At 45.0% G+C, this 26,467-nt stretch overlaps 1 protein-coding gene across 2 annotated transcripts in view; it reads right to left on the bottom strand.

Annotated features, from left to right (window-relative positions):
• The window catches only part of DYNC2H1 (dynein cytoplasmic 2 heavy chain 1), a 537,791-nt gene that overhangs the window by 260,809 nt on the left and 250,515 nt on the right, over positions 1–26,467 (bottom strand). For both annotated transcript variants that reach the window (XM_073558365.1, XM_073558366.1), the window contains exons 66-70: positions 20,046–20,209; positions 17,789–17,908; positions 16,351–16,485; positions 14,695–14,838; positions 3,176–3,265 (exon numbers count right to left, since the gene is read on the bottom strand). In XM_073558365.1, the coding sequence (XP_073414466.1) occupies positions 3,176–3,265; positions 14,695–14,838; positions 16,351–16,485; positions 17,789–17,908; positions 20,046–20,209 (653 nt within the window). The remainder of the gene's footprint in view (positions 1–3,175; positions 3,266–14,694; positions 14,839–16,350; positions 16,486–17,788; positions 17,909–20,045; positions 20,210–26,467) is intronic.

Here is a 26,467-nt window from a genome sequence, read left to right as displayed (position 1 = left end):
GGGAGACAAACTGAGAAAAAAAAATCCAGAAAATCACATTGTCTGTTTTTTTTCATTTTATTTGCATATTATGGTGGAAAATAAGTATTTGGTCAGAAACAAAATTTCATCTCAATACTTTGTGATATATCCTTTGTTGGCAATGACAGAGGTCAAACGTTTTCTGTAAGTCTTCACAAGGTTGCCACACACTGTTGTTGGTATGTTGGCCCATTCCTCCATGCAGATCTCCTCTAGAGCAGTGATGTTTTTGGCTTTTCGCTTGGCAACACGGACTTTCAACTCCCTCCAAAGGTTTTCTATAGGGTTGAGATCTGGAGACTGGCTAGGCCACTCCAGGACCTTGAAATGCTTCTTACGAAGCCACTCCTTCGTTGCCCTGGTGGTGTGCTTTGGATCATTGTCATGTTGAAAGACCCAGCCACGTTTCATCTTCAATGCCCTTGCTGATGGAAGGAGGTTTGCACTGAAAATCTCACGATACATGGCCCCATTCATTCTTTCATGTACCCGGATCAGTCGTCCTGGCCCCTTTGCAGATAAACAGCCCCAAAGCATGATGTTTCCACCACCATGCTTTACAGTAGGTATGGTGTTTGATGGATGCAACTCAGTATTCTTTTTCCTCCAAACACGACAAGTTGTGTTTCTACCAAACAGTTCCAGTTTGGTTTCATCAGACCATAGGACATTCTCCCAAAACTCCTCTGGATCATCCAAATGCTCTCTAGCAAACTTCAGACGGGCCCGGACATGTACAGGCTTAAGCAGTGGGACACGTCTGGCACTGCAGGATCTGAGTCCATGGTGGCGTAGTGTGTTACTTATGGTAGGCCTTGTTACATTGGTCCCAGCTCTCTGCAGTTCATTCACTAGGTCCCCCCGCGTGGTTCTGGGATTTTTGCTCACCGTTCTTGTGATCATTCTGACCCCACGGGGTGGGATTTTGCGTGGAGCACCAAATCGAGGGAGATTATCAGTGGTCTTGTATGTCTTCCATTTTCTAATTATTGCTCCCACAGTTCATTTCTTCACTCCAAGCTGGTTGGCTATTGCAGATTCAGTCTTGCCAGCCTGGTGCAGGGCTACAATTTTGTTTCTGGTGTCCTTTGACAGCTCTTTGGTCTTCACCATAGTGGAGTTTGGAGTCAGACTGTTTGAGGGTGTGCACAGGTGTCTTTTTATACTGATAACAAGTTTAAACAGGTGCCATTACTACAGGTAATGAGTGGAGGAAAGAGGAGACTCTTAAAGAAGAAGTTACAGGTCTGTGAGAGCCAGAAATCTTGATTGCTTGTTTCTGACCAAATACTTATTTTCCACCATAATATGCAAATAAAATGAAAAAAAAACAGACAATGTGATTTTCTGGATTTTTTTTTCTCAGTTTGTCTCCCATAGTTGAGGTCTACCTATGATGTAAATTACAGACGCCTCTCATCTTTTTAAGTGGTGGAACTTGCACTATTGCTGACTGACTAAATACTTTTTTTCCCCACTGTATATCGCTTACCCCATGTGCAGTGTACTGCAGTAGCTTAGGGATCCATGGTTACGACCACTAACAACTAACAGACACTATATGAGTGGCCGTAACCATGGATCCCTAGGCTATTGTGATGTCCTGTGCATTGGGTAACCGATATAGTGAATCAGGAGAACTATACTACATTTCTAATTGGAGATATTTGGCAATATTATTACACCTACTACATATAGGGACAGGATCTTGCAGATGGGAATCAGAAGAACTATACTACATTTTTAATTGGCGGTATTGGCTAATATTATTATTACACTTTCTACATATTGGGATAGGATCTTGACGATGGGAAAGCAAAACTGTCCTATAAAATTGATATCTTTATGTACACACATTATGGCTATAGCTTATGTGTACGTACAGGAGACAATTTTGGGTATTTTTTTCTACTGTATATAGAAATATCCTGACTTCCACCAGTGCAAAATACCAGCGTAAAGAAGTAGTGGGCTGGTATATATCTACATGCCAAGTCTTTCTGCTCTTAAGGGCTCGTTCACATGACTACGCGTTACATCACGAGCAGGAAGCGGAGCAGAATGATGTAGAGGATTATTGGAAAAGGTTCAGTATATCTTGTATTTCATTCATTGAAATCCCTGGTGTTTGTGTACATATGAGTCCAGTGGGCGGTCCTATCAGTGACTGACAGTCTGTCTTCTCTCTATAGGGCATGTCACACTAAGCGATATCGCTATAACTTGTGACGTTATAGCGATATTGCTAGCGATATCTCTGTGTCTGATACTTACCTACGACCGGCTCCCCTGCTGGTTATCGCTGATCGCGCGAGAACGTCCTGGACCGTTTCTCGTCGTCAGCTTCCTGCGGCGCTTCCTGTGGAGACGAGCCACGCGTGGACGCGGGCGGGAGGACGCAGGATCGCCTAGTGTGACAGGTAAGTAGCGACCCCCGTCCCCAGCGATGTCGCTAGTGAGATCTGCCTGTGTGGCAGCTCACTAGCGACCACTTAGCGATGTAACAGCGATCCTGACCGCGTCATATCACTGGTCGGGATCGCTGGTACATCGCTAAGTGTGACAGTACCTTATGACTGTGCGGTCAGAGAGAGCTGTCAATCCTAGTAGGACCGCCCACTGGACTGATATAAAAACACAAGTGATTTCAATGAAAAAAAATACAAGTTGCACTGAACCTTTTCCAACAATCTGTGCAAAAATCAGACTGCAGGTACAACACGACGGGTTCTCTTTAATTACATGGGGGCCTTGAACTCATTTATGTTCGGTACAGAATAGATGCCCCTTAAGGGTATATATATTTTAACTATGAGGTCAAATTGCACTTTTGCAGCTTTTTTCCCAAAATATGACTATCGTGGCTCAGTGGTTAGCGCTGCAGCCTTGCAGCACTTGGGTCCTGGAATCAAATCCCACCAAGGACAACATCTGCAAGGAGTTTGTATGTTCTCCCCGTGTTTGCGTGGGTTTCCTCTGGGTTCTCCGGTTTCCTCCCACATTCCAAAGACATACTGATAGGGAATTTAGATTGTGAGCCCCATCGGGGACAGTGGTGATAATGCAAACTGTAAAGTGCTGCAGAATATGTTAGCGCTATATAAAAATAAAGATTATTATTATCATCGTGTGAATATATCCCGACCAGGCTTACCTTAAATAATGACCGACACACGTACTCATAGACCATGTGCTTCAAAGCATCTATCAGAACTCGGATCCTTAACTCAGTACCTCCAGATACCTAACAAATGGAAAAAAAAATCAACATTAAAAACAAATCAGAACATTTTTCCTAACAGTCCTAGAAAGTTGGAATGTGTTGTCCCATATGTGGGTGCCTCCCTGGACAGACGGTGGATGACATACAGTAATATGATTGTAGTGAAACATAATATAAAGAAAAAAAAAATCACCCCCAAAAATAATCACAAGCTACATTTCTTCATGCCGATCACAAAGGCATTAAAAACGTATTTAAAAGCCAGAGAAAAGGAATTATAAAATTAGCATATCTCACTTCACACTTCTGTGTGACATGTACGTAACCTCTTGTCTAAAACGTTAAGTCATCAGAACAACCAGTGGTTAGAAATGGGTTTATCCCAGGCACAGCTTCCATCTGACAGCCTTCCAAGGTGATGCTGACTTGCACAAATGTCGGAAACAAGAAAGAAGGGAAATCAGAGGGAGCTTTTGATCCAAGGTCTGTCCTACTTCTTTTAGAAGTCGTTTTGTTACTAACATGAACATTTCAGCTCACTTTTCTGGTGCTTTGCGCAGCGTATGATGGTATAATGGAGATTCCAGGATGTAACGGAAGAATATATAATGTAGGAATATGTAGCAGAACATGAATAACCACAAGTTAGGGCTCTGGACTAGTGATGAGCGGACGTGCTCAGGTAAGGTAATATCCGCCATGCTCAGGTGCCAACCGAGTGACTTCGAAGTGATAGATAAATATGTTCGAGTCCCTGCGCCTGCATGTCTCGCGGCTGTTCGACAGCCATAACACATGCAGGGATATCCAGTTTGTTAGGCAATACCCACGTTTGTTGCGGCTGGCAAACAGCCGCGAGTTATCCAGGCGCGGGGACTTGAACATATTATTCGAGCACGCCGAAGTCACTCAGCACCGGAGCATGCTCTCATAACACCTTATCAGAGAATGTTCGCTCATCACTACTCTGGACCAATACTGAATGCATGTGTCATGGGTTTACAGCGACAGAGAGGGGCCAGAAGACCATGATGTCTGTTTTCACGTACTGCACTAAGTAGAAGCACTTCACCATCATATTAAACAGTGCAGGTTTCTGCTAGCAGTGCAGGGGTCAATCTGTTCAGTTGAGAGCTCCTGAAGCTTTCCTGCTTTGATGGTCTCAGCTGTTCAGTGTTGGCCACTCCCCTCTACTATATATACTCGCCTCTGGCAAAAAGGGATTGCCAGTGTCAGTTTCATACTGCCTGGTTCTGGAGTTGGAGGTGTTAGTTGTTTGAGGAGGCGTTTGGAGTGTTGTTCAGAAGACTGTTGCTTGGTGATTTGTCTGTGTACATATCCTAATCCTCTCCTATTTGGTTTTTCCTTCCTGATCTTCCACTCTGCTATTTGTGAGTGCATATTTGTGTAATTGGTATTTACATTTATCCCTATATACATCTTCCCTTTTAAGTCTGGTTTGAGTACACTTATACACTACAACTCCCCATTTCCCTGTGTGTGAGAGGGGACAGTTAAGGGCTGATTTAGGAGCTCAAAAAGGCAAGTGGCCCCGGTGTCTTCACCATCAGAAGTAATGCAGTGCGCAGGGATTGATTGGGCACCCCTAGCTTTAGGGATAGGGAAGGAACACCTAGCTGCGGATATCCTGCAACAGAGCAATGACAACATGCAGCCAGATTTAATTAGTTTGGTAAAAGTTCCAAGCAGTCGGACCTTCACTGATCAGAAATTAATCATCAATATGGTGGTAGCAAGTGTTTAAAAACTTTCCCAAGTCTCACAAGTACTAGTGTGTGTTACATGCAGTGCGTGCCTAGAATGGAGTATGTGTAACATACAGTGTGTGCAGCATGGAGATTGCATATGTCTAGCATGAAGTGTATTTCTAAGAGTGTGTGTGTGCACGTGTTACACACTTCAAGCCACATAGTGTTTGTGTGTAGCATGGCATGTGTGTCTCATGGTGTGAATGTGTGTAACATATGTACAGTTGAAATCAAAAGTTTACATACATTATATAAAAAGACACATCTGCAGGTTTTTCTCAATATCTGACATGAAATCATACTAAACCTTGCTCGTTTTTGGTCAGCTAGGATTACCATAGTTACTAATATTTGCCAAATGCCAGAATAATGAAAGAGAGAATGTTTTAAGGCATTTTTATTACTTACTGCAAAGTCAAAAGTTTACATAGACTAATTACTATGCCTTTAAACAATTGTGGACTGCGCATATGATGAGGTCATGTGTTTGGAAGCTTCCGGTTTTTTTGCAACATCTTCCAAATGGACAATGACCCGAAGCATACTGCCAAAATGGTAAAGTGGTTTAAGGATAACAAAGTCAATGTTTTGGAGCGGCCATCACAAAGCCCTGATCTCCATCCTACTGAAAATTTATGGACAAAGCTGAAAAGGCCGGCGCGAGCAAGGCGACCTACAAACCTGGATCAGTTACTCCAGTGTTGTCAGGAGGAAACGGCCCAAATTCTGACCAACTATTGTAAGAAGCTTGTGGAAGGAGATCCCAAATGTTAGACCCAAGTCATTCAGTGTAAGGGCAATGGTACCAAATACTAATGAAATAGATGCAACTGTTGACTTTGCAGTAAGTAGTAAAAATGCCTTAAAACATTCTCTCTCATTATTCTGGCATTTGGCAAATATTAATAATTATGGTAATCCTAACTGACCTAAAACGGGAAAGATTTATTCTGATTTCATGTCAGATATTGAGAAAAACCTGCAGATGTGTCTTTATATATTGTGTATGGAAACTTCTGGTTTCAACTGGATGTAGTGCATGTGTCTGGAATGGAGGGTGTGTAGCATCACAGCAGTAGCGGTTTTGAGGTCGTAGAAGGAGCGCACCACTTCAGTTAGCTCCATTATCTTGGCTGGGTTAAACCTGTAGGTGTTCCCTCCATTCTCAGACATTTCAACTAACATAAATAACATCTGGGGTCACTCTATTTTTAGTCTCCATAACCAGGTAATTTATAATTCCATCAGGTTGCCAGAAAGAGCGAATAGCATCTACATTTAAGAATGCCAGCAGCGCAGGCGAGCCTTTGTAGGTGTAAACATGTCGGTAATCACCCAATAAACGAGCAAAATGCCTCTTTGTTAGCTGAAGTTGGATCATTTATGACAGAACAAAAGACTTTATTCTCGGCAGCACTTCGCCCGCTGTAACTAGGGAATGTGCTGTCACTAATATCTCTATATATTATTATTATTATTCAATTCAAAGAAAGCCCAGATGAACGGCACCAAGGCTCTAATCCACCAGCAACAAGTCGAGGAACAATCACAGGCACACAGTGTGTAAAACACTGCTGGGAATAACAGTGCTCAGCATCAGAAAAAACATGCTAAATTTGTAAAAGGAGCAAAAAGATGCGGCACTCACCCAGATTTGCAGCGCAGTGTTTCTTTATTCAACCATTAAAGGTCACACAATAAAGGACGGGCAGGTAACATGAGGCATGCAGGGAAAAAACCTGGACCTGTTGAAGCGTCTGTGTACGCTGTCGTCCGTCTTTTTTCCCCGCATGCCTCATGTTACCTGCCTGTCCTTTATTGTGTGACCTTTAATGGTTGAATAAAGAAACACTGCGCTGCAAATCTGGGTGAGTGCCGCATCTTTTTCCTTCTTTTACATTATTATTATTATTATTATTTATTTATATAGCGCCATTGATTCCATGGTGCTGTACATGAGAAGGGGGTTACATGCAAAGTTATAGGTATTGTTAACAGTAAACAAATTTACAATGACAGACTGGTGCAGAGGGGAGAGGACCCTGTCCTTGCGGACTTACATTCTACGGAATAATTGGGAATAGACAGAAGGTCGGGGGTGCAGCAGCTCTGGTGGTGATGAGGCGGCAGCTCGGGTGGTGGTGAGACGGCAGAATGGTCATTGCAGGCTGTGAGCTTTCCTGAAAAGATGGGTTTTCAGGTTTTGTTTGAAGGATCCGAGGGTGGTGGATAATCGGACATGTTGAGACATGGTATTCCAGAGGATGGGGGATATTCGGGAGAAATCTTGGAGGCGGTTGTGTGAGGAACGAATAAGTGTGGAGGAGAGTAGGAGGTCTTGGGAGGATCGAAGATTACGTGAGGGAAGATATTGGGAGATTAGTTCAGAGATATAGGGAGGGCATAGGTTGTTGATGGCTTTGTAGGTCAGTGTTAGTAGTTTGAACTGGATTCGTTGGGGAATTGGGAGCCAATGGAGGGATTTGCAGAGGGGGGAGACAGGGGACGACAGGAGGTGGCAAGAGATTGGATGTGTGGTTTGAAGGACAGGGCAGAGTCGAGAGTTATATATAAAAGTGAATGTATGTATGTATGTATGTATGTGTGTGTGTATTACCAACCAATCACGAAACATCTTTCATTTCACCACAGCTGTTCAAAAGAAGCTGAGCTGTGATTGGTTGCTATGAGCAACAGTTTTCCTTGCAACCAATCACTAAGCATCTCTCATTTCACCAGAGCTGGTTTAAAGAAGCTGAGCTGTGATTGGTTGCTATGAGCAAGTTTTCCCACTTGACAACACCTCAGCAGACACTGACATGGTGGGAGAAATCTAGCATCCCTGGGAATATAAGCTCCCAGCCATTGTCTGTCCCCCAGAAAGGAGCAGTGAGCACATGACAGAAATGACCCCCCCCCCCCTCCTGTGCCTATATACCCATCACACATCCTCCATCTCATAGTCACATCTTCCCTCTTAAAGGGATCATTGGTATGGAAGGTAGAGCAATTCCATCCAGCGCTTTGGTTTTGACCCCAGGCCTCTCTTAAAGGGATACCCGGTATGGAAGTTAGGACCCTTCCACTCAGCTCTGTGGTTCTGACCCCAGGGTCTCTTAAAGGGATCATTGGTATGGAAGTTAGGGCAAATCCACTCTGTGCTTTGGTTCCGACCCCAGGCCTCTCTTAAAGGGATCTTCGGTATGGAAGTCAGGGCAAATCCATCCAGTGCTTTGGTTCCGACCCCAGGCCTCTCTTAAAGGGATCCTTGGTATGGAAGTCAGGGCAATTGCCTTCAAATGCTCTGGTACTGACCCCAGGCTCTCTTAAAGGGATCTCCTGTATAGAAGTTAGGGCAAATCACTCGGCGCTCTGATTCTGACCCCAGGGTTCTATTAAAGTATTAAAGAGATCATTGGTATGCAAGTCAGGGCAAATCCACTCAGCGCACTGGTTCTGACCCCAGGCTCTCTTAAAGGGATTTCCTGTATGGAAGTTAGGGAAAATCCCTCAGCGCTCTGATTCTCACCCCAGACTTCTATTAAAGGGATCATTGGTATGGAAGTCAGGGCAAATCCACTCAGCGCTCTGGTTCTGACGCCAGGCCTCTCTTAAAGGGATCCTCAGTATGGAAGTTAGGACCGTTCCACTCAGTGCTCTGGTTCTGACCTCAGGCTGACGGGATGATGTGAGATATTAGGGGTAGTAGTCCAGTGGCTCTGGCTGATGGATTGATGTGGGATATTAGGGATAGTAGTCCGGTGGCTCTGGCTGACGGGATGATGTGGGATATTAGGGGTAGTAGTCCGGTGGCTCTGGCTGACGGGATGATGTGGGATATTAGGGGTAGTAGTCCGGTGGCTCTGGCTGACGGGATGATGTGGGATATTAGGGGTAGTAGTCCGGTAGCTCTGGCTGATGGGATGATGTGGGATATTAGGGGTAGTGGTCCGGCGGCTGTGACGGGATGATGTGGGATATTAGTGGTAGTTGTCTGGTGGCTCTGGCTGATGGGATGGTGTGGAATATTTGGGTTAGTAGTCCGGCGGCTGTGACGGGATGATGTGGGATATTAGGGGTAGTAGTCCGTTGGCTCTGGCTGACGGGATGATGAGGGATATTAGGGGTAGTAGTCCGGTGGCTCTGGCTGACGGGATGATGAGGGATATTAGGGGTAGTAGTCCGGTGGCTCTGGCTGACGGGATGATGTGGGATATTAGTGGTAGTAGTCCGGTGGCTCTGGCTGACGGGATGATGTGGGATATTAGGGGTAGTAGTCCGGTAGCTCCGGCTGATGGGATGATGTGGGATATTATAGTGAATGTGGCGGAGTGGGCGGGGCTTTACACTCATATATATATATATATATATATATATATATATATATATAATCATTATAATTTGTTATAGCTAACCGTAGTTAGTTACTATGCCCGGGCAGTGCCGGGTTCTTCAGCTAGTGTACTATAAAGGAACAAATCAAGTGTATTAGTGATCCTGCTGTCCACAGCGTTCTATGTCAGCTGTGAAAATAGATCAGCACTGAAAACTTTTCTACCCTAGTCTCCCTCTAACTCCCAATACATATCAGGTCTATTACCTGCCCTCTCATACATCTCTGCCCTAGTCTCCCTCTACCTCCCATACATATCAGGTCTATTACCTGTCTTCTCATACATCTCTGCACCTAGTCTCCCTCTACCTCCCCATACATATCAGGTCTATAACCTGTCCTCTCCGTACATCTCTGCCCTAGTCTTCCTCTACCTCCCAATAGATATCAGGTCTATTACCTGTCTTCTCATACATCTCTGCACTTAGTCTCCCTCTACCTACCCATACATATCAGGTCTATTACCTGTCTTATCATACATCTCTGCCCTAGTCTTCCTCTACCTTCCAATACATATCAGGTCTATTACCTGTCTTCTCATACATCTCTGCACCTAGTCTCCCTCTACCTCCCCATACATATCAGGTCTATAACCTGTCCTCTCCGTACATCTCTGCCCTAGTCTTCCTCTACCTTCCAATACATATCAGGTCTATTACCTGTCTTCTCATACATCTCTGCACCTAGTCTCCCTCTACCTCCCCATACATATCAGGTCTATAACCTGTCCTCTCCGTACATCTCTGCCCTAGTCTCCCTCTACCTCCCCATACATATCAGGTCTATAACCTGTCCTCTCCGTACATCTCTGCCCTAGTCTTCCTCTACCTTCCAATACATATCAGGTCTATTACCTGTCTTCTCATACATCTCTGCACCTAGTCTCCCTCTACCTCCCCATACATAACAGGTCTATAACCTGTCAACCTGTCCTCTCCGTACATCTCTGCCCTAGTCTTCCTCTACCTCCCAATACATATCAGGTCTATTACCTGTCTTCTCATACATCTCTGCACTTAGTCTCCCTCTACCTACCCATACATATCAGGTCTATTACCTGTCTTATCATACATCTCTGCCCTAGTCTTCCTCTACCTTCCAATACATATCAGGTCTATTACTTGTCTTCTCATACATCTCTGCACCTAGTCTCCCTCTACCTCCCCATACATATCAGGTCTATAACCTGTCCTCTCCGTACATCTCTGCCCTAGTCTTCCTCTACCTTCCAATACATATCAGGTCTATTACCTGTCTTCTCATACATCGCTGCACCTAGTCTCCCTCTACCTCCCCATACATATCCGGTGTATAACCTGTCCTCTCCGTACATCTCTGCCCTAGTCTTCCTCTACCTCCCAATACATATCAGGTCTATTACCTGTCTTCTCATACATCTCTGCACTTAGTCTCCCTCTACCTACCCATACATATCAGGTCTACTACCTGTCTTCTCATACATCTCTGCACTTAGTCTCCCTCTACCTCCCCATACATATCAGGTGTATAACCTGTCCTCTCCATACATCTCTGCCCTAGTCTTCCTCTACCTCCCAATACATATCAGGTCTTTACCTGTCCTCTCATACATCTCTGCCCTACTCTACCCCCTCTACATCTCTTCCCTAGTCTCCCTCTACCTCCAATACATATCAGGTCTTTACCTGTCCTCTCAAACATCTCTCTCTCCCTCTACATCTCTGCCATACTCTCCCTCTAGATTCCCATACAGAATCTGCAGCTCTCACAAGACCTCTTACTTTATTTTTCTTGCCTGCTCATCACACAACCATGTCCAGCACTTCTCCACACCTCCGCTGTACTCTGGAGCCAGTACCTCTTATCAGTCAGACCCTTCTTTCCTCTTTTAAAACTTAAAAAAAAATCTGAAAACTCATCTCATCAGTAAACGCTACAATAACCCTATAGCTAGTACTCTACCATATAAGCAGCCTCTACCCTCAGCCATGAGTTTCTTCCCTCGTCTCGTCCTTTCCTAGTGTGCCAGTCTGCAACTCACTTCTCATATTTATTGCACTTGTTTTTTTATCTTATGTTTTATTCTTATGTATTGTAATACTTGCAATGAATATGTGCCTTGTTTGCCCCTTTTTTTTGTATGTACCACACCTTGAAAATAGGAGGGCCTTCAAGTGAATAACAATGTGCAATGATTACGCAAGGTCTAACGTCTTACAGCTTTCAACAATACAATCCATACTCGTGTGCACAGTATTGGGAGCCATGAACTAATAACCATAGTGAAAAAAAAAAAAAAAAAAAAAAAAAGAGGCATTGTCCAGTTTGGCTTCCTCTCTAGAGGATTTTGCATTTTAATTTGTTCTGATGCATTGCAGTAAAACATTTCCCCTGCAGAGGCGCTGTAGGAAAACATACGTGGTTGTCTGCAGCTTCAAAATATGGAGCTTCACATTAAGGCCGAGAGCATCGAATTTGATATGCAATAATGACCCCCGCCTCCTGCTTTGCTGTGAGCGTGATCCGAGTGTCAGTGCTCTGATCCTCTCAAATGAGAGAATCGGAGCACAGCTGCGGAGGAGAAGGAGAAATTAATTTCTCCATCTCCTCTGCTGCCGGCGTCAAGCAATCAAGTGCGATGCGATGTTTCAAACGCATCCATAGACTTATATGGGTGCGTGCGATCTGATTTGAATTCAGCATGCAATCGCTGCATGCTGTGATTTTTTTTCCTGTCCGATCCCGATCTGATCGGAGCTGGAAAAAAAAATGCAATTGAGAACCGAACAATAGGATTAAATTAGTACGAATGCAATCCGATTTTTAATAGGATTGCATTCGCCCATTTAATCGCAAGTGGGAGCGAGGCCCCAAGCGATATTTTCATTGCAGTCAGGAAAGAGGACAAATCCTCGAAAATATTTTTCAAAGTTAAAAAGTTACTCTTCTTTTATCTTCCGGAGCGCATAGCTCCCCAGCCTCCCAGATTCCTACTTGCCAGGTGGCGGTGTGCTCCTGATGATTGACAGCTCAGTGCACAGCACGGTCACGTCGCTGGTCACAACTGTGAGCTCTCCCCATTCTCGAGAACAGAGAGGATTTTTAATCAGCTATAAATTGCAAAGCTGCTTGTTTTTACATAGGCAAGAGAGGTTATACCGCTGCTCCGATCCCTGATGATCTGCTGCTGCGGTGACATTCTCTTGACAGCGCTGCAGTCAATCAGTGCACTAAGAACTTCAGCAGCTGTAAATGGCACTAGTCGCTGTTGACATGAGGTTACCACTGCAGTCTAACATAGAAAGCGCTTCGGCTCGTCGGACTCCAGTGATGGTGTGTGACCACTGCAGCCAATCAACGGCCACATCGGTGACCTCAGTGATGTGAACATGTTAAATCTACAGTAAGTGATTGGCTGCAGCGTTTACGTGTTATTTTGACACAGTATGATATCACTGGAGCAGGAGCAAGGTTTACAGAATGGAAAGGGCCGAGAAAGCGTTAAATACCAAGAGTCTAGGAATTAAAGAGGTATTTCGATCTCCAAGATCCTATCCCAATATGTAATAGGCGTAATAATAATATTAGCAATTAGAAAGGTAGTATAGTTCTTCTGATAACACGTGTTGCTTACACCACTTGCAGGGTATGGCAGTAGCTCAAGTATCCATAGTTACGACAACTCATATAGTGACAGCTAGGTGACAGTGGTCGTAACAATAGATACCTAAGCTACCGCAATGTTTAGCCCATGGGGTAAGCGACATAGCTTATCAGAAGAACTATACTGCATTTCTAATTGGGGGCATTTGCTAATATCCCCTTAATGGCTGGAGCTTTTTTCACTTTGTTTTTCACTCCCCTTCTTTCCAGAGCCATAACTTTATTATTTTTCTGTCAATATGGCCCTATGAGGGCTTATTTTTTGCAGGACGAGTTGTACTTTTGAAGGACACCATTGGTTTTACCATGTAGTGTACTCGAAAACAGGAAAACAAATTCCAAGTGTGGTGAAATTACAAAAAAAAAGTGCAATCCCACACTCGTTTTTTGTATGGCTTTTTTACTATGTTCACTAAATGCTAAAACTGACCGGCCATTATGATTCGCCAGGTCATTACAAGTTCATAGACACCAAACATGTCTAGGTTCTTTTTTATCTAAGTGGTGAAAAAAAATTCCAAATTTTGTTAAAAAAAAAAAAATTGCATCATTTTAAGAGACCCGTAGCGTCTCCATTTTTCGTGAGCTCGGGTTGGGTGAGGGCTTATTTTTTGCGCGCCGAGCTGACATTTTTAATGATACCGCTTTTGTGCAGATACGACCTTTTGATCGCCCATTATTGCATTTTAATGCAATGTCGCGGCAACCAAAAAAAGCGTAATTCTGGCGTTTTGATTTTTTCTCTCGCTACGCATTTAGCGATCAGGTTAATCCTTTTTTTATTGATAGATCGAGCGATTCTGAAAGCGGCGATACCAAATGTGTAGGTTTGATTTTTTTTTTACATTTTTAAACACTTTTTTAATACTTTTGGCATGCTTCAATAGTCTCCATAGGAGGCTAGAAGCTGCCATAGCCAGATCGGCTCTGCTACCTAGAAGTGATGCTCAGATCGCCTATATGTAGAAGAAATACAGCATTGCTATGAATGCCAACCACAGGGTGGCGCTCATAACAATCTGCCATCAACAACCATAGAGGTCTCAAGGAGACCTCAGGTTGTTACGGCAACGCGTCGCTGACCCCTGATCACGTGATGGGGGTCGGCAATGCGCTCATTTCCGGCCGGGTGCCAGAAGTACTAGTTAAATGCCCGCTGTCAGCGCTTGACAGCGGGATTTAACTAGTTAATAGGCGCGGGCGGATCACGATTCCGCTTGCGCCTACGAGGTGGGCTCACGGCCGGAGCGGGGGATACTGCCAGCTGACGTACTATCCCGTCAGCGGTCAGTAAGGGGATATTATTATGATTACACCAACTAGATATTGAGATAGGCTCTTGGAGATGTGAATACCCCTTTAACATTAGTCTAGATCCCTAATGATAAGAGAGTGCAGCAAGATTTGGAAAGACAGAAAATTACAGTTTGGTGGAATAAGAATTTCTCATTTTTGTCTTATTTTGGAATATTTTGGAATGCACTCGGTCTTCACATGACATAGATCAGACGGGAAAAAAATAAATATACACGTGATAAACCTCAATTATCTGACTACGCCAAACTAGACATGTGGTGCCATCCTTGAAATTGGGTTAAACTTGTTTTTTTCCAGCCCCCAATAGTGAACAGACAACGTGAACGTACCTGTTTGCTAAGCAGAGTTCGCTGAAAGAGTCTAAGGAAAGCGGCCAAACTAAAGCGGTACATGTTATTAATCTTGGATAAGTCACAGATAATGAAGTACATCTTGCTGGCACTTTCTGCGAGTGGTAGATAGGCATTCCGCTCCTGTGCGTAAGGAAAGACGGAGAAAAAAAATAATATATATACGGTACATACAATTTGTGCATTTACTGCCATCTACTGGAGGACTGTGACAATGACATGGGATTTATTAAAGGGAAACGGTCTTCCAGGCTTTCCCTATATAAGCTAGAACCACCTTTCATTTGACATTAAATGCACCCCTGCCTCCTCTTATGAAGAGCGCAGCTTCAACGCTGGTTCAATGAGAGTCTCTGACCGCTGCTCGGCGACTCCTCTGTCCCTGTAATCTCAGTCTCCCCTGCCTGATTGATGTGGAGTACATGTCTTAAGTCATAACACGGTTTGTTCAACTCTTGCAAAGAATAAAAATGTGTGATCCAGCTCACCCCCACTGAAGTAGCCAGTGATACAATCACAGCTTTCGCTGCTGTAGATCTAGCAGAGCTCGAATGCTGAGCCCTGTATAACCCCGCCCACACCACTGATTGGCAGGTTACTAGTGAGGGAGGGGTTACACAGAGCTGTTGACTAGGAGGGACGAGACACCTAGCCCTCTAGCAGAGCTCGGAATGCTGAGCCCTGTGTAACCCCGCCCACACCACTGATTGGCAGCTTACTGGTGAGGGAGGGGTTACACAGAGCTGTTGACTAGGAGGGACGAGACACCTAGCCCTCTAGCAGAGCTCGGAATGCTGAGACCTGTATAACCCCGCCCACACCACTGATTGGCAGGTTACTAGTGAGGGAGGGGTTACACAGAGCTGTTGACTAGGAGGCACGAAACACCTAGTCCAGTAGTGGTAATTAGTGATGGGCCAGTATACTCGTTGCTCGAGTTTTCCCGAGCATGCTCGGGTGGTCTCCAAGTATTTTGGCGTGCTCGGAGATTTACGGTAGATTTCGTCGTCTCATCTGCATGATTTGCGACTGTGAGACAGCTTGAATACATGTGGGAATGTCTGTTTGTTAGAGAATTCCCACATATATTCAGCCTGTCTACAAGACGCAAATCATGCAGATGAGACGACGAAAACTAAATCTCCGAGCACGCCCAAATACTTGGAGACCACCTGAGCATGCTCGGGAAAACCAGAGCAACGAGTACACTCACTCATCACTAGTGATAATCTCCTGCAGATAAAACACTAAATGTATTGAAACAGCAACACATACCCTAGTACATAGCAAACACCTACTGACAGATTCCTAGCCACTTTTATACACCTGGGCTACTCCAAAGGATGGACCGTGTCACCACACCACTGTCAATCAATAATGTAAGACATTAAAAAACTAAAAGCATATTTCTGAAACAGGCGATCAATCGCTGGCAGTTTTGGTTGCACACCACTACAAAACGCGCCTGTGTCTCTCGGCTTTATGCATCACGCATGCATCAAACACAAATCACACACACTCGGGGTATAGCCAAGGATGGCTGCGCGTTTGCTGCACACAATTACGTTCCAGTAGGCTGGGAAATAATTATTAAAAGGCATGAATAGAAAATGTGAAATAAAAAAAAACAAGAACCTGATCCAGGGAGCTCTGCAGCCGGTGAGATTCGCTGAGCGAGTCCTGTATGAGCGCGCTGCTCGCTTTGGTCTGATTCAGGGAGTTGATCAGCTCCTTGTTGTCCAGCAGGTTTCCCTGGGACGTTGCAAGTGTCTGAGAAAGAAAAGCGATTGATGAACGCGGACGTGATTTCTGCACCAATTTATGGATACTGATATATTTTTTTAGAACCGTTTTCATACATTTTTCTTATTCTGACAACGAAGGCCGTCTGACAGCGGAATCCCTACAGTCGGACTCACAGCAATGAGAACGTGGTGGCACAAACCGATACAGGATGGAATAAAGTACAGGAGAAATGGAGCCACTTTGCAGACCATGTGGAGTCTGATTTGGCAGCCATTCTCCCTTCAGTCTGTCTTTTACCATTTGCCAACTCATCAAATGAATATTAATATAAAGTGGGGAGGGGGGGGGGACAAATGGAAAGAAATAATTTAAGGGTCAAACTGCATGGGAGAAGCAGAAACAGAAAAAACGGATGGTTTTAATTTTTTTTTATAGGGAACCTGTCAACATGTATATGATGCCCTATCTTCGTGTCTGAGATCCCAAATCCAGCTCTGTGTTAGAAGGTCAAGTGCTGCGCTCCGTTATTCATGAGCTGCGCTGCCCTCGCTCACCCGCTGATGATTGACACTGCAAAATGAAAATTCTGCCAATCAGTGGGCAATGGAAGGGAGAAACCACAGCTCGTGAATATCAAGGACTCGAGCACTCGTCTCACATAGGTATGAAAACTTCAGCATGGAAAGATTACCTCTACTAGATTTGTGCACACAGAGTCTTTTTGATGAGTTTTTGGAGAAGACTCAAGCGTTTTTGAGGAGTTTTGAGACTTGGAGAGTTTTTATTCAGTCTCTTTTCCAAAAACTCCTTGAAAATTCTGTCTGCGACATAACCAATTACAGGTTTATCCCAGTCTCAGCTCGCTATCACCCACACCAATACTGAAAAATGGCAATTAGAGTGGAGTGGCGGCCCCGTATGGGCATCTCAGCTCCATCTGTTGTCTATGGTACCGCTGAAGCGAACATAGTACAGGGCTTCCATCTATTGTCTATGCGACTGCTGGAGAGGGCTTGGTTATTTGTGACAGTCCAATAAACAATGAATAGAGCGGCGCCATTCATGGCGGATATTGGACCCCCCCCCCCAGCAATCAGCATGTTATCAACTATCTTGTGAATGGGTAATCATTTTCTACAATAGAAATAACCCTATAAGGTCAATCCAATCAGTTTCCATTAGAAGTTGCTGCCGCTTACGGTCTGTTAGACCCGGAGTGCTGCTTCCCATTTTCAGATCCACATAAGTCGACGCTTCGCTGCATTACATAGTCAAGCACAAAGCGCGTTAGGCCCTTTACGAAACGCATTTGTACGCTGTGTCCTACCTCCAGGAGCGACTCTTCCAGCTTAGCCAGCTGAATCTTCTTATCTTCCTCTTGTTGCAGTAATTTGGTCTTCTGTTCTTCAAGGTCTGGTTTTTCATGCTGAATCGTTAAAGCCAGGAGCTAAACAGAATTGTATTTGGATGTGTTAGCGCATTTCTGTGCCGCTGACTGACAACAATAAATTAGAAAACTTCCTCGTGCAGCGCGGCAGAAATGACAATGGACCGGCGGATCCTGAATTATTCTAATATGCAGTGTATAATCATTTGTATTCTTTTCACCAAGGACGCGTCTTTTTCCAGGAGACATTATAGATTCTCCTCCGTGTAACTAAATGTTCGGAGCTTTTAAATGAGATCTTTCAGAATACAGACGCTAGACGTGCAGAAGTGTAATTACTACACGCCAGAGTGACGTCCCGGAGTTATAACAACGAGTCCGCGTCTAATCTATATGCATTTCAGTGGGGGGACGGCAGTGAGGAACAGATTATACTGTCAATCTCAGAGCATCTGCGGAATATATCAGAGGGGTCACCACCTCGGCCATGTCTCTCTTCTATACTCTATCTGTCATCACTTTCTCCTGGGGCATGTGGGCTGAAGAGGGTATACTTATGTCTAGTGTATGCCATCACTTTATGATCGGTGGGACCCCCACTGATCCTGAGAATGGCACCTTGGCCATCAGATGTGGAGGGAACGTCACTTATGGAGTCTGAATTGATTGGTGTACCAAGTTTGGTGATGTATTCATGTACTGATGACGATTCTGGTGATGTATTCATGTACTGATGACGATTCTGGTGATGTATTCATATACTGAAGGCGATCCTGGCGATGTATTCATGTACTGATGACGATTCTGGCGATGTATTCATGTACTGATGGCGATTCTGGTGATTTATTCATATACTGATGACGATTCTGGTGATGTATTCATGTACTGATGACGATTCTGGTGTTGTATTCATGTACTGATGTACTGATGACGATTCTGTGAATGTATTCATGTACTGATGACGATTCTGGTGATGTATTCATATACTGATGGCGATTCTGGTGATGTATTCATGTACTGATGTACTGATGACGATTCTGTGAATGTATTCATATACTGATGACGATTCTGGTGATGTATTCATGTACTGATGACGATTCTGGTGTTGTATTCATGTACTGATGTACTGATGACGATTCTGTGAATGTATTCATGTACTGATGACGATTCTGGTGATGTATTCATATACTGATGGCGATTCTGGTGATGTATTCATGTACTGATGTACTGATGACGATTCTGTTGATGTATTCATGTACTGATGACGATTCTGGTGTTGTATTCATGTACTGATGGCGATTCTGGTGATGTATTCATGTACTGATGACGATTCTCGTGATGTATTCATGTACTGATGACGATTCTGGTGATGTATTCATGTACTGATGGCGATTCTGGTGATGTATTCATGTACTGATAGCGATTCTGGTGATGTATTCATGTACTCATGACGATTCTGGTGATGAATGCAGCACCAGAACCATCCTCACTACATGAATGCACCACCAGAGCCATCAATAGTATATTAAAGCAGCACCAGAACAACCACTGGAGAAACAAATGGCCTTGCTTGTCAAAACCCAACATGCCCAAAATCTGCCACTGCAGTACAGTACGAGTGCCCTTGCTGCATATACTTTTATCCAGTAAGTTATACCCTATACAAAGGACAGGGTATAACTTACTGATTTCTGGCGATAAGAGCACTGAGATCCTTAGTGATCCTGAGATCGAGGTCCTAAGAGAGCGAGGCTGTGTCAAAGTCGAGCGCTGTTATTCGCCTTCTCCTTCAGTCCCATAAAAAATGATGGAGAGCGGATCGAGCAAGCACACCTCTGCTCCATTCAAGAAGAGGTCTGCAGCTCCCCGATATTGGGAAGGCTGGTAGTTTCTGTGGTCTGACTTCTAGCAATCAGAACTGTTGATAGGGGTGACTTGTTATATTTGGAATAACCCTTTAAGTGCAAGGATGATGCAAACAGATGCACAAAGCTCATGGGCCCCAGTGAAAATTATGTAACGAGGTAGGAAAATCAAGGGTTGTGTTCATTTGCTCTCATACATGCATCCTCAGATTTCAGACTCTTCCCATCATAACGGCATGTAATATCGGTGTTCAGTATATGTCTGTGATCCAGATTTCATATTAATAGCCATCACGTACAGATCCAATGATCTCCTGCAGCAAAAGCCTCACCTGTCCCCGTAATCCAGCACTTGTGGTAGTAAAATTCACCTCGGTGACAATGGATGAGGCGTCTGGCGGTATGACCGGGTTCGGATTTCGTGTTGCCAGAAATAAGCGGAATTCTTCATTATAGTCTATGGTTTTCTCCCCAATCTGGACAACATATCGGGGGCCTGTAAAAATAAAATTGGATTTTTTTGTGTTTAGCACTTAACACTCTGTGAGGGGTTATTGTAGAGCATATTTCTTCCTTGTGCATATATACGTCAATATCTGATGTCACCACTAAATCCGAAGCAAAGTGCAAGAATGATACAGGGGACGATGCGGAGCTCACGGATGTAACGTTTCATAGGAATTATTACACTATTTTCAGGCAAAAAGCTTTTCAAATGGTGCCAAGACTTAGAGATAAAGCCTGCGAGTCCAGCCTCTGCCACCCATGTATAGTAAAGGCTGTGATTCCAGTCACTGCACCCATGTATAGTAAAGGCTGTGAGTCCAGTCACTGCACCCATGTATACTAAAGGCTGTGAGTCCAGTCACTGCACCCATGTATAGTAAAGGCTGCGAGTCCAGTCACTGCACCCATGTATAGTAAAGGCTGTGAGTCCAGCCTCTGCCACCCATGTATAGTAAAGGCTGTGAGTCCAGTCACTGCACCCATGTATAGTAAACGCTGTGAGTCCAGCCTCTGCCACCCATGTATAATAAAGGCTGTGAGTCCAGCCACTGCACCCATGTATAGTAAAGGCTGTGAGTCCAGTCACTGCACCCATGTATAGTAAAGGCTGTGAGTCCAGTCACTGCACCCATGTATAGTAAAGGCTGTGAGTCCAGCCTCTGCCACCCATGTATAGTAAAGGCTGCGAGTCCAGCCTCTGCACCCATGTATAGTAAACGCTGTGAGTCCAGCCTTTGCACCCATGTATAGTAAAGGCTGTGAGTCCAACCTCTGCACCCATGTATAGTAAAGGCTGTGAGTCCAGTCACTGCACCCATATATAGTAAAGGCTGTGAGTCCAGTCACTGCACCCATGTATACTAAAGGCTGCAAGTCCAGTCACTGCACCCATGTATAGTAAAGGCTGTGAGTCCAGCCTCTGCAGCCATGTATAGTAAAGGCTGTGAGTCCAGCCTCTGCCACCCATGTAGAGTAAAGGCTGTGAGTCAAGCCTCTGCTCCCATGTATAGTAAAGGCTGTAAGTCCATCCTCTGCACCCATGTATAGTAAAGGCTGTGAGTCCAGCCTCTGCACCCATGTATAGTAAAGGCTGGGAGTCCAACCTCTGCCACCCTAGCATAGTACAGGTTGTGAGTCCAGCCTCTGCACCCATGTAGAGTAAAGGCTGTGAGTCCAGCCTCTGCAGCCATGTATAGTAAAGGATGTGAGTCCAGCCTCAGCACCCATGTATAGTAAAGGCTGTGAGTCCAGACTCAGCACCCATGTATAGTAAAGGCTGTGAGTCCATCTTCTGCCACCCATGTATAGTAAAGGTTGTGAGTCCAGCCTCTGCAGTCATGTATAGTAAAGGTTATGAGTCCAACCTCTGCCACCCTAGCATAGTACAGGTTGTGAGCCCAGCCTCTGCACCCATGTATAGTAAAGGCTGTGAGTCCAGCCTCTGCACCAATGTATAGTAAAGGCTGTGAGTCCAGTCACTGCACCCATATATAGTAAAGGCTGTGAGTCCAGTCACTGCACCCATGTATAGTAAAGGCTGTGAGTCCAGCCTCTGCACCCATGTATAGTAAAGGCTGTGAGTCCAACCTCTGCCACCCTAGCATAGTACAGGTTGTGAGTCCAGCCTCTGCACCCATGTATAGTAAAGGCTGTGAGTCCAGCCTCTGCAGCCATGTATAGTAAAGGCTGTAAGTCCATCCTCTGCCACCCATGTATAGTAAAGGCTGTGAGTCCAGCCTCTGCAGCCATGTATAGTAAAGGCTGTGAGTCCAACCTCTGCCACCCTAGCATAGTACAGGTTGTGAGTCCAGCCTCTGCACCCATGTATAGTAAAGGCTGTGAGTCCAGCCTCTGCTCCCATGTATAGTAAAGGCTGTAAGTCCATCCTCTGCCACCCATGTATAGTAAAGGCTGTGAGTCCAGCCTCTGCAGCCATGTATAGTAAAGGATGTGAGTCCAGCCTCAGCACCCATGTATAGTAAAGGCTGTGAGTCCATCCTCTGCCACCCATGTATAGTAAAGGTTGTGAGTCCAGCCTCTGCAGTCATGTATAGTAAAGGTTGTGTTGAGAGTCCAACCTCTGCCACCCTAGCATAGTACAGGTTGTGAGTCCAGCCTCTGCACCCATGTATAGTAAAGGCTGTGAGTCCAGCCTCTGCACCCATGTATAGTAAAGGCTGTGAGTCCAGCCTCTGCACCCATGTATAGTAAAGGCTGTGAGTCCAGCCTCTGCCACCCATGTAGAGTAAAGGCTGTGAGTCCAGCCTCTGCTCCCATGTATAGTAAAGGCTGTAAGTCCATCCTCTGCCACCCATGTATAGTAAAGGTTGTGAGTCCAGCCTCTGCAGTCATGTATAGTAAAGGCTGTGAGTCCAGCCTCTGCCACCCTAGCATAGTACAGGTCCAGCCTCTGCCACCCATGTATAGTAAAGGTTGTGAGTCCAGCCTCTGCAGTCATGTATAGTAAAGGCTGTGAGTCCACCCTCTGCACCCATGTATAGTAAAGGCTGTGAGTCCAGCCTCTGCCACCCTAGCATAGTAAAGGTTGTGAGTCCAGCCTCTGTAGCCATGTATAGAAAATGCTGTGAGTCCAGCATCTGCCTATCTCTCTGACCGCTCCTTTACTGTATCTTTTGCCGGTTCCTCCTCCTCTCACCTTCCCCTTAGGCCTGTTTCACACATAATTTTTTGTCCATCAGTCAAAATCTGCCGTTTTGCAAAAAAAACGGATCCGCCATTTTTTTGGGCGGATCCGTTTTTTTTCCCATTGAGTTGCATTACCGGCGGATCTTGACGAATGGCCATCCGTTGGATCAGTTTTTTGCGGATCCGCCAAAATTTTGACGTCCGCCGACATGCCCGAACGGAGTATGTAACGTTTTTTCGGGTGGCAGGATCCGCACTTCTCACTGCGCATGGCTGAAAGACTTCACTCAGCCGGAAATTTAACCCTAAACACTGTTCTCTCTCTCTCTCTCTCTCTCTCTTCTTCCCCAGGCAGCGGTTCCTTTAAAATTCTTCCTTTCATGGATCCGTTAAAATAACGGTCCGCTGACAAACGTTGTGATCACTTCAGGAACGGATTCGCTATCCGCCATTTTAGCGGATTTTTACTGAACACTAAAACTGATGTGTGAAACAGGCCTTACTGTTGGGGTTCCTCAAGGATCAGTCCTAGGTCCCTTCCTCTTCTCTTTGTACACTGCCCCTATTGGTCAAACATTCAGTAGATTTGGTTTCCAGTACCATCACTATGCTGATGACACCCAATTATACGCTTCTTCTCCTGACATCACGCCAGCCATTCTAGAAAACACCGGCGATTGTCTAAACGCTGTGTCTAACATCATGTCCTCACTATATCTGAAACTGAACCTGTCAAAGACTGAACTCCTCGTGTTTCCTTCCTCTACTAATGTACCTATACCCGACATTGCCATTTCCGTGTGTGGTTCCACTATTACTCCCCAGCAACATGCCCGCTGTCTTGGGGTCATACTTGACTCTGAGCTTTCCTTTGCCCCCCACATTCGATCACTGGCTCGCTCTTGTCATCTGCCCCTCAAAAACATTTCTAGAATTCGACCTTTTCTTACTTTTGACTCTGCAAAAACTCTTACTGTTTCTCTTATTCATTCTCGTCTCGACTATTGTAACTCTCTTCTAATCGGTCTCCCTCTTACCAAACTCTCCCCCCTCCAATCTGTCTTGAATGCTGCAGCCAGGATCATATTCCTCACCAATCGTTACACCGATGCCTCTACCTTGTGCCAGTCATTACACTGGCTACCCATCCACTCCAGAATTCAGTATAAACTTATTACCCTCACCCACAAAGCCCTCCATGGCTCAGCACCACCCTACATCGCCTCCCTTGTTTCAGTATACCACCCTACCCGCGCCCTCCGTTCTGCTGATGACCTGAGGTTAGCATCCTCAATAATCAGAACCTCCCACTCCTGTCTCCAAGACTATACACGTGCTGCGCCAATTCTTTGGAATGCACTTCCCAGGTCAATACGATTAGTCCCAATCCCCACAATTTTAAGCGTGCCCTGAAAACGCATTTATTCAGACTGGCCTATCGCCTCAACACATTAACCTAATCTATCCCTGTGTGGCACAGCCAAAAGTTTTACCATAACCAGGTTCCCCGCATCATGTTCCCACATGCTTTATGCATCCATTAGCCCTCTGTGTTTGTACTTTTACACACTTAACATTATGGCTGGTCCATACAATCAGGGCAACTGTTACCACCCACCTTTCGTGTCTACCTCTTTCCTCATAGACTGTAAGCTTGCGAGCAGGGCCCTCATTCCTCTTGGTATCTGTTATCATCTATGTGATTATTGTTATGCTGTAATGTCTATTGGCTGCACAAATCCCCTCCAAAATGTAAAGTGCTGCGGAATATGTCGGCGCTATAGAAATAAAATTTATTATTATTATTATTATCTGCCACCCATGTATCCTAAAGGATGTGTGTCCAGCTTCAACACCCCACTCATGAAGGAAGCCTGCGAGTCCGGTTTCCCCCACCACTCATGCAAATCTTCCGACTGTTCTGGATGCAGCAGGACTGTCAACAATTTGGTGATCTGTCTCAGGAGGTCAGGAGTATGTACCAATTTCAGCTGCATCAACATGCTCTGAAAACACATAAAGGTCAATATAATGGTGGAGCAGGGAGCAGACAGGTCCTTTCTCCACCGTTTAGTATATGTATAGACCTAAGGTCCTGCCAGGACCATTGGGTTGCGTGTCCAACTTAGTTCACGTGTTTTAGCAGCAGAGATGAGGAGCAGGTCACAGGCAAGGTGTCTGTGTGTTCATGATGCATAGCTGTGTGTGTAGATGTAGCAGAGTTTTTTGAGTGTTGACGTGACAGAGCTGTGTGTGTTGAAGTAACAGAGTTGTGTGTTGATGCAGCACAGCTGTGGATGTATTGATGTAGTTGAGCTGTTTGTGGGAGGTATCATACTATAATGGGGGGTTCTGTAGGAGAGATCAAACTGTGTGGAGGGGCATAAACTGTGTGGGGGCATAAACTGTGTGTGGGGGACACTGTGCAGGCCGTGAAAGAGGAACTATATTTTGTGAGAACATGACTGGGCTTCACTAGGAGAATATTTCTATGTAGACTGCAGCATAGCTGGGAAAGACAGGATTAAACCCCAGCACTGCAGGGCCTTGATTAGATACACCTGTAGGGTTTTGATAAGTACCAGGAAGTAGCTTAATGGAGTGGCAGTCTCCTGTGGTCTGTCAGACTGCTGGATGAAGAAGAGTCAAGTGTGATGCTGGTGAGTGATCAGCCAAAATGTCAATTGTAGCTGAGAGAGAGACATGCTGGGGTCTCTCTCTGAATGGAGACTGCGATAAGCAGCAATTTGTGTCCATCTTCCCTGTTATTTAAAGTTGAGATCTATGCTAGAAATCCAGTGAGTCCTGTTTCCCTGCGCACTCATTAAAGAGAATCTGTCCCCAGGTTATTGCAATCAAATCTGAAAGCTGCATAATGTAAAGATAGGGGACCTTGTTCCAGTGATGTGTCACTTACTGTTAATCACAGTTCCATCAGCAGGAGATTATCACTAGAGGACTAGTAAAACTGCTGTCATGTAGTCGTCATTAGTAAAAGCTCTGCTTAACCCACTCCACCACTGACTGGCCGCTTTCTGCCAATGCTCAGTGTACACAGAAAGCTACCAATCAGTGCTGTGGGCAGGGTAATACACAGCTCAGCATTCAGAGAACTGGTAGAGCTGCGCCAGATAAAACAGTGATTTTATCAAAATTGCTGCAAACAGCCCAGTAAGTGACATTGCTGGAATCAGGGTCTCTGCCCTTACATCATGGTGCACTCAGATGGGGTAGCAAAATCCTGGTAACATATGTCCTTTAAGGAAGGCATGTGAGGTTTGCTGCTTCCCTGCTCACTCGTAAAGGAAACCTGCGAGTCCAGTTTTCTCACTCATTTCAGCCTGTGTGTCCTACTTGGCCCACAACTCAAAAAAAAAGCCTGAGTCCTGCTTTCCAGCTCCCTCATGAAGAAAGTGAGAGTCCTGCTTTCCTGCCCATTTCAGCATGAGTCCTATTTCAACAGACCAGCAAAAGAAAAAGAAGGCCTGTACGTCTGATGTCGTCATCTTACAGAGAAAGCCTATCAGTCCTGCTTTCTCAAAATACTGTCACGAGGGAGTCACGCCAACCTGGGAGATCTGCAGGTAGAAGATACTACTTA

Source organism: Dendrobates tinctorius, unplaced genomic scaffold, assembly GCF_039654945.1.
Source record: "Dendrobates tinctorius isolate UK_male_01 unplaced genomic scaffold, ASM3965494v1 ptg000256l, whole genome shotgun sequence".
NCBI lineage: Eukaryota > Metazoa > Chordata > Amphibia > Anura > Dendrobatidae > Dendrobates > Dendrobates tinctorius.
This window is presented reverse-complemented; position numbering and strand designations above follow the sequence as displayed.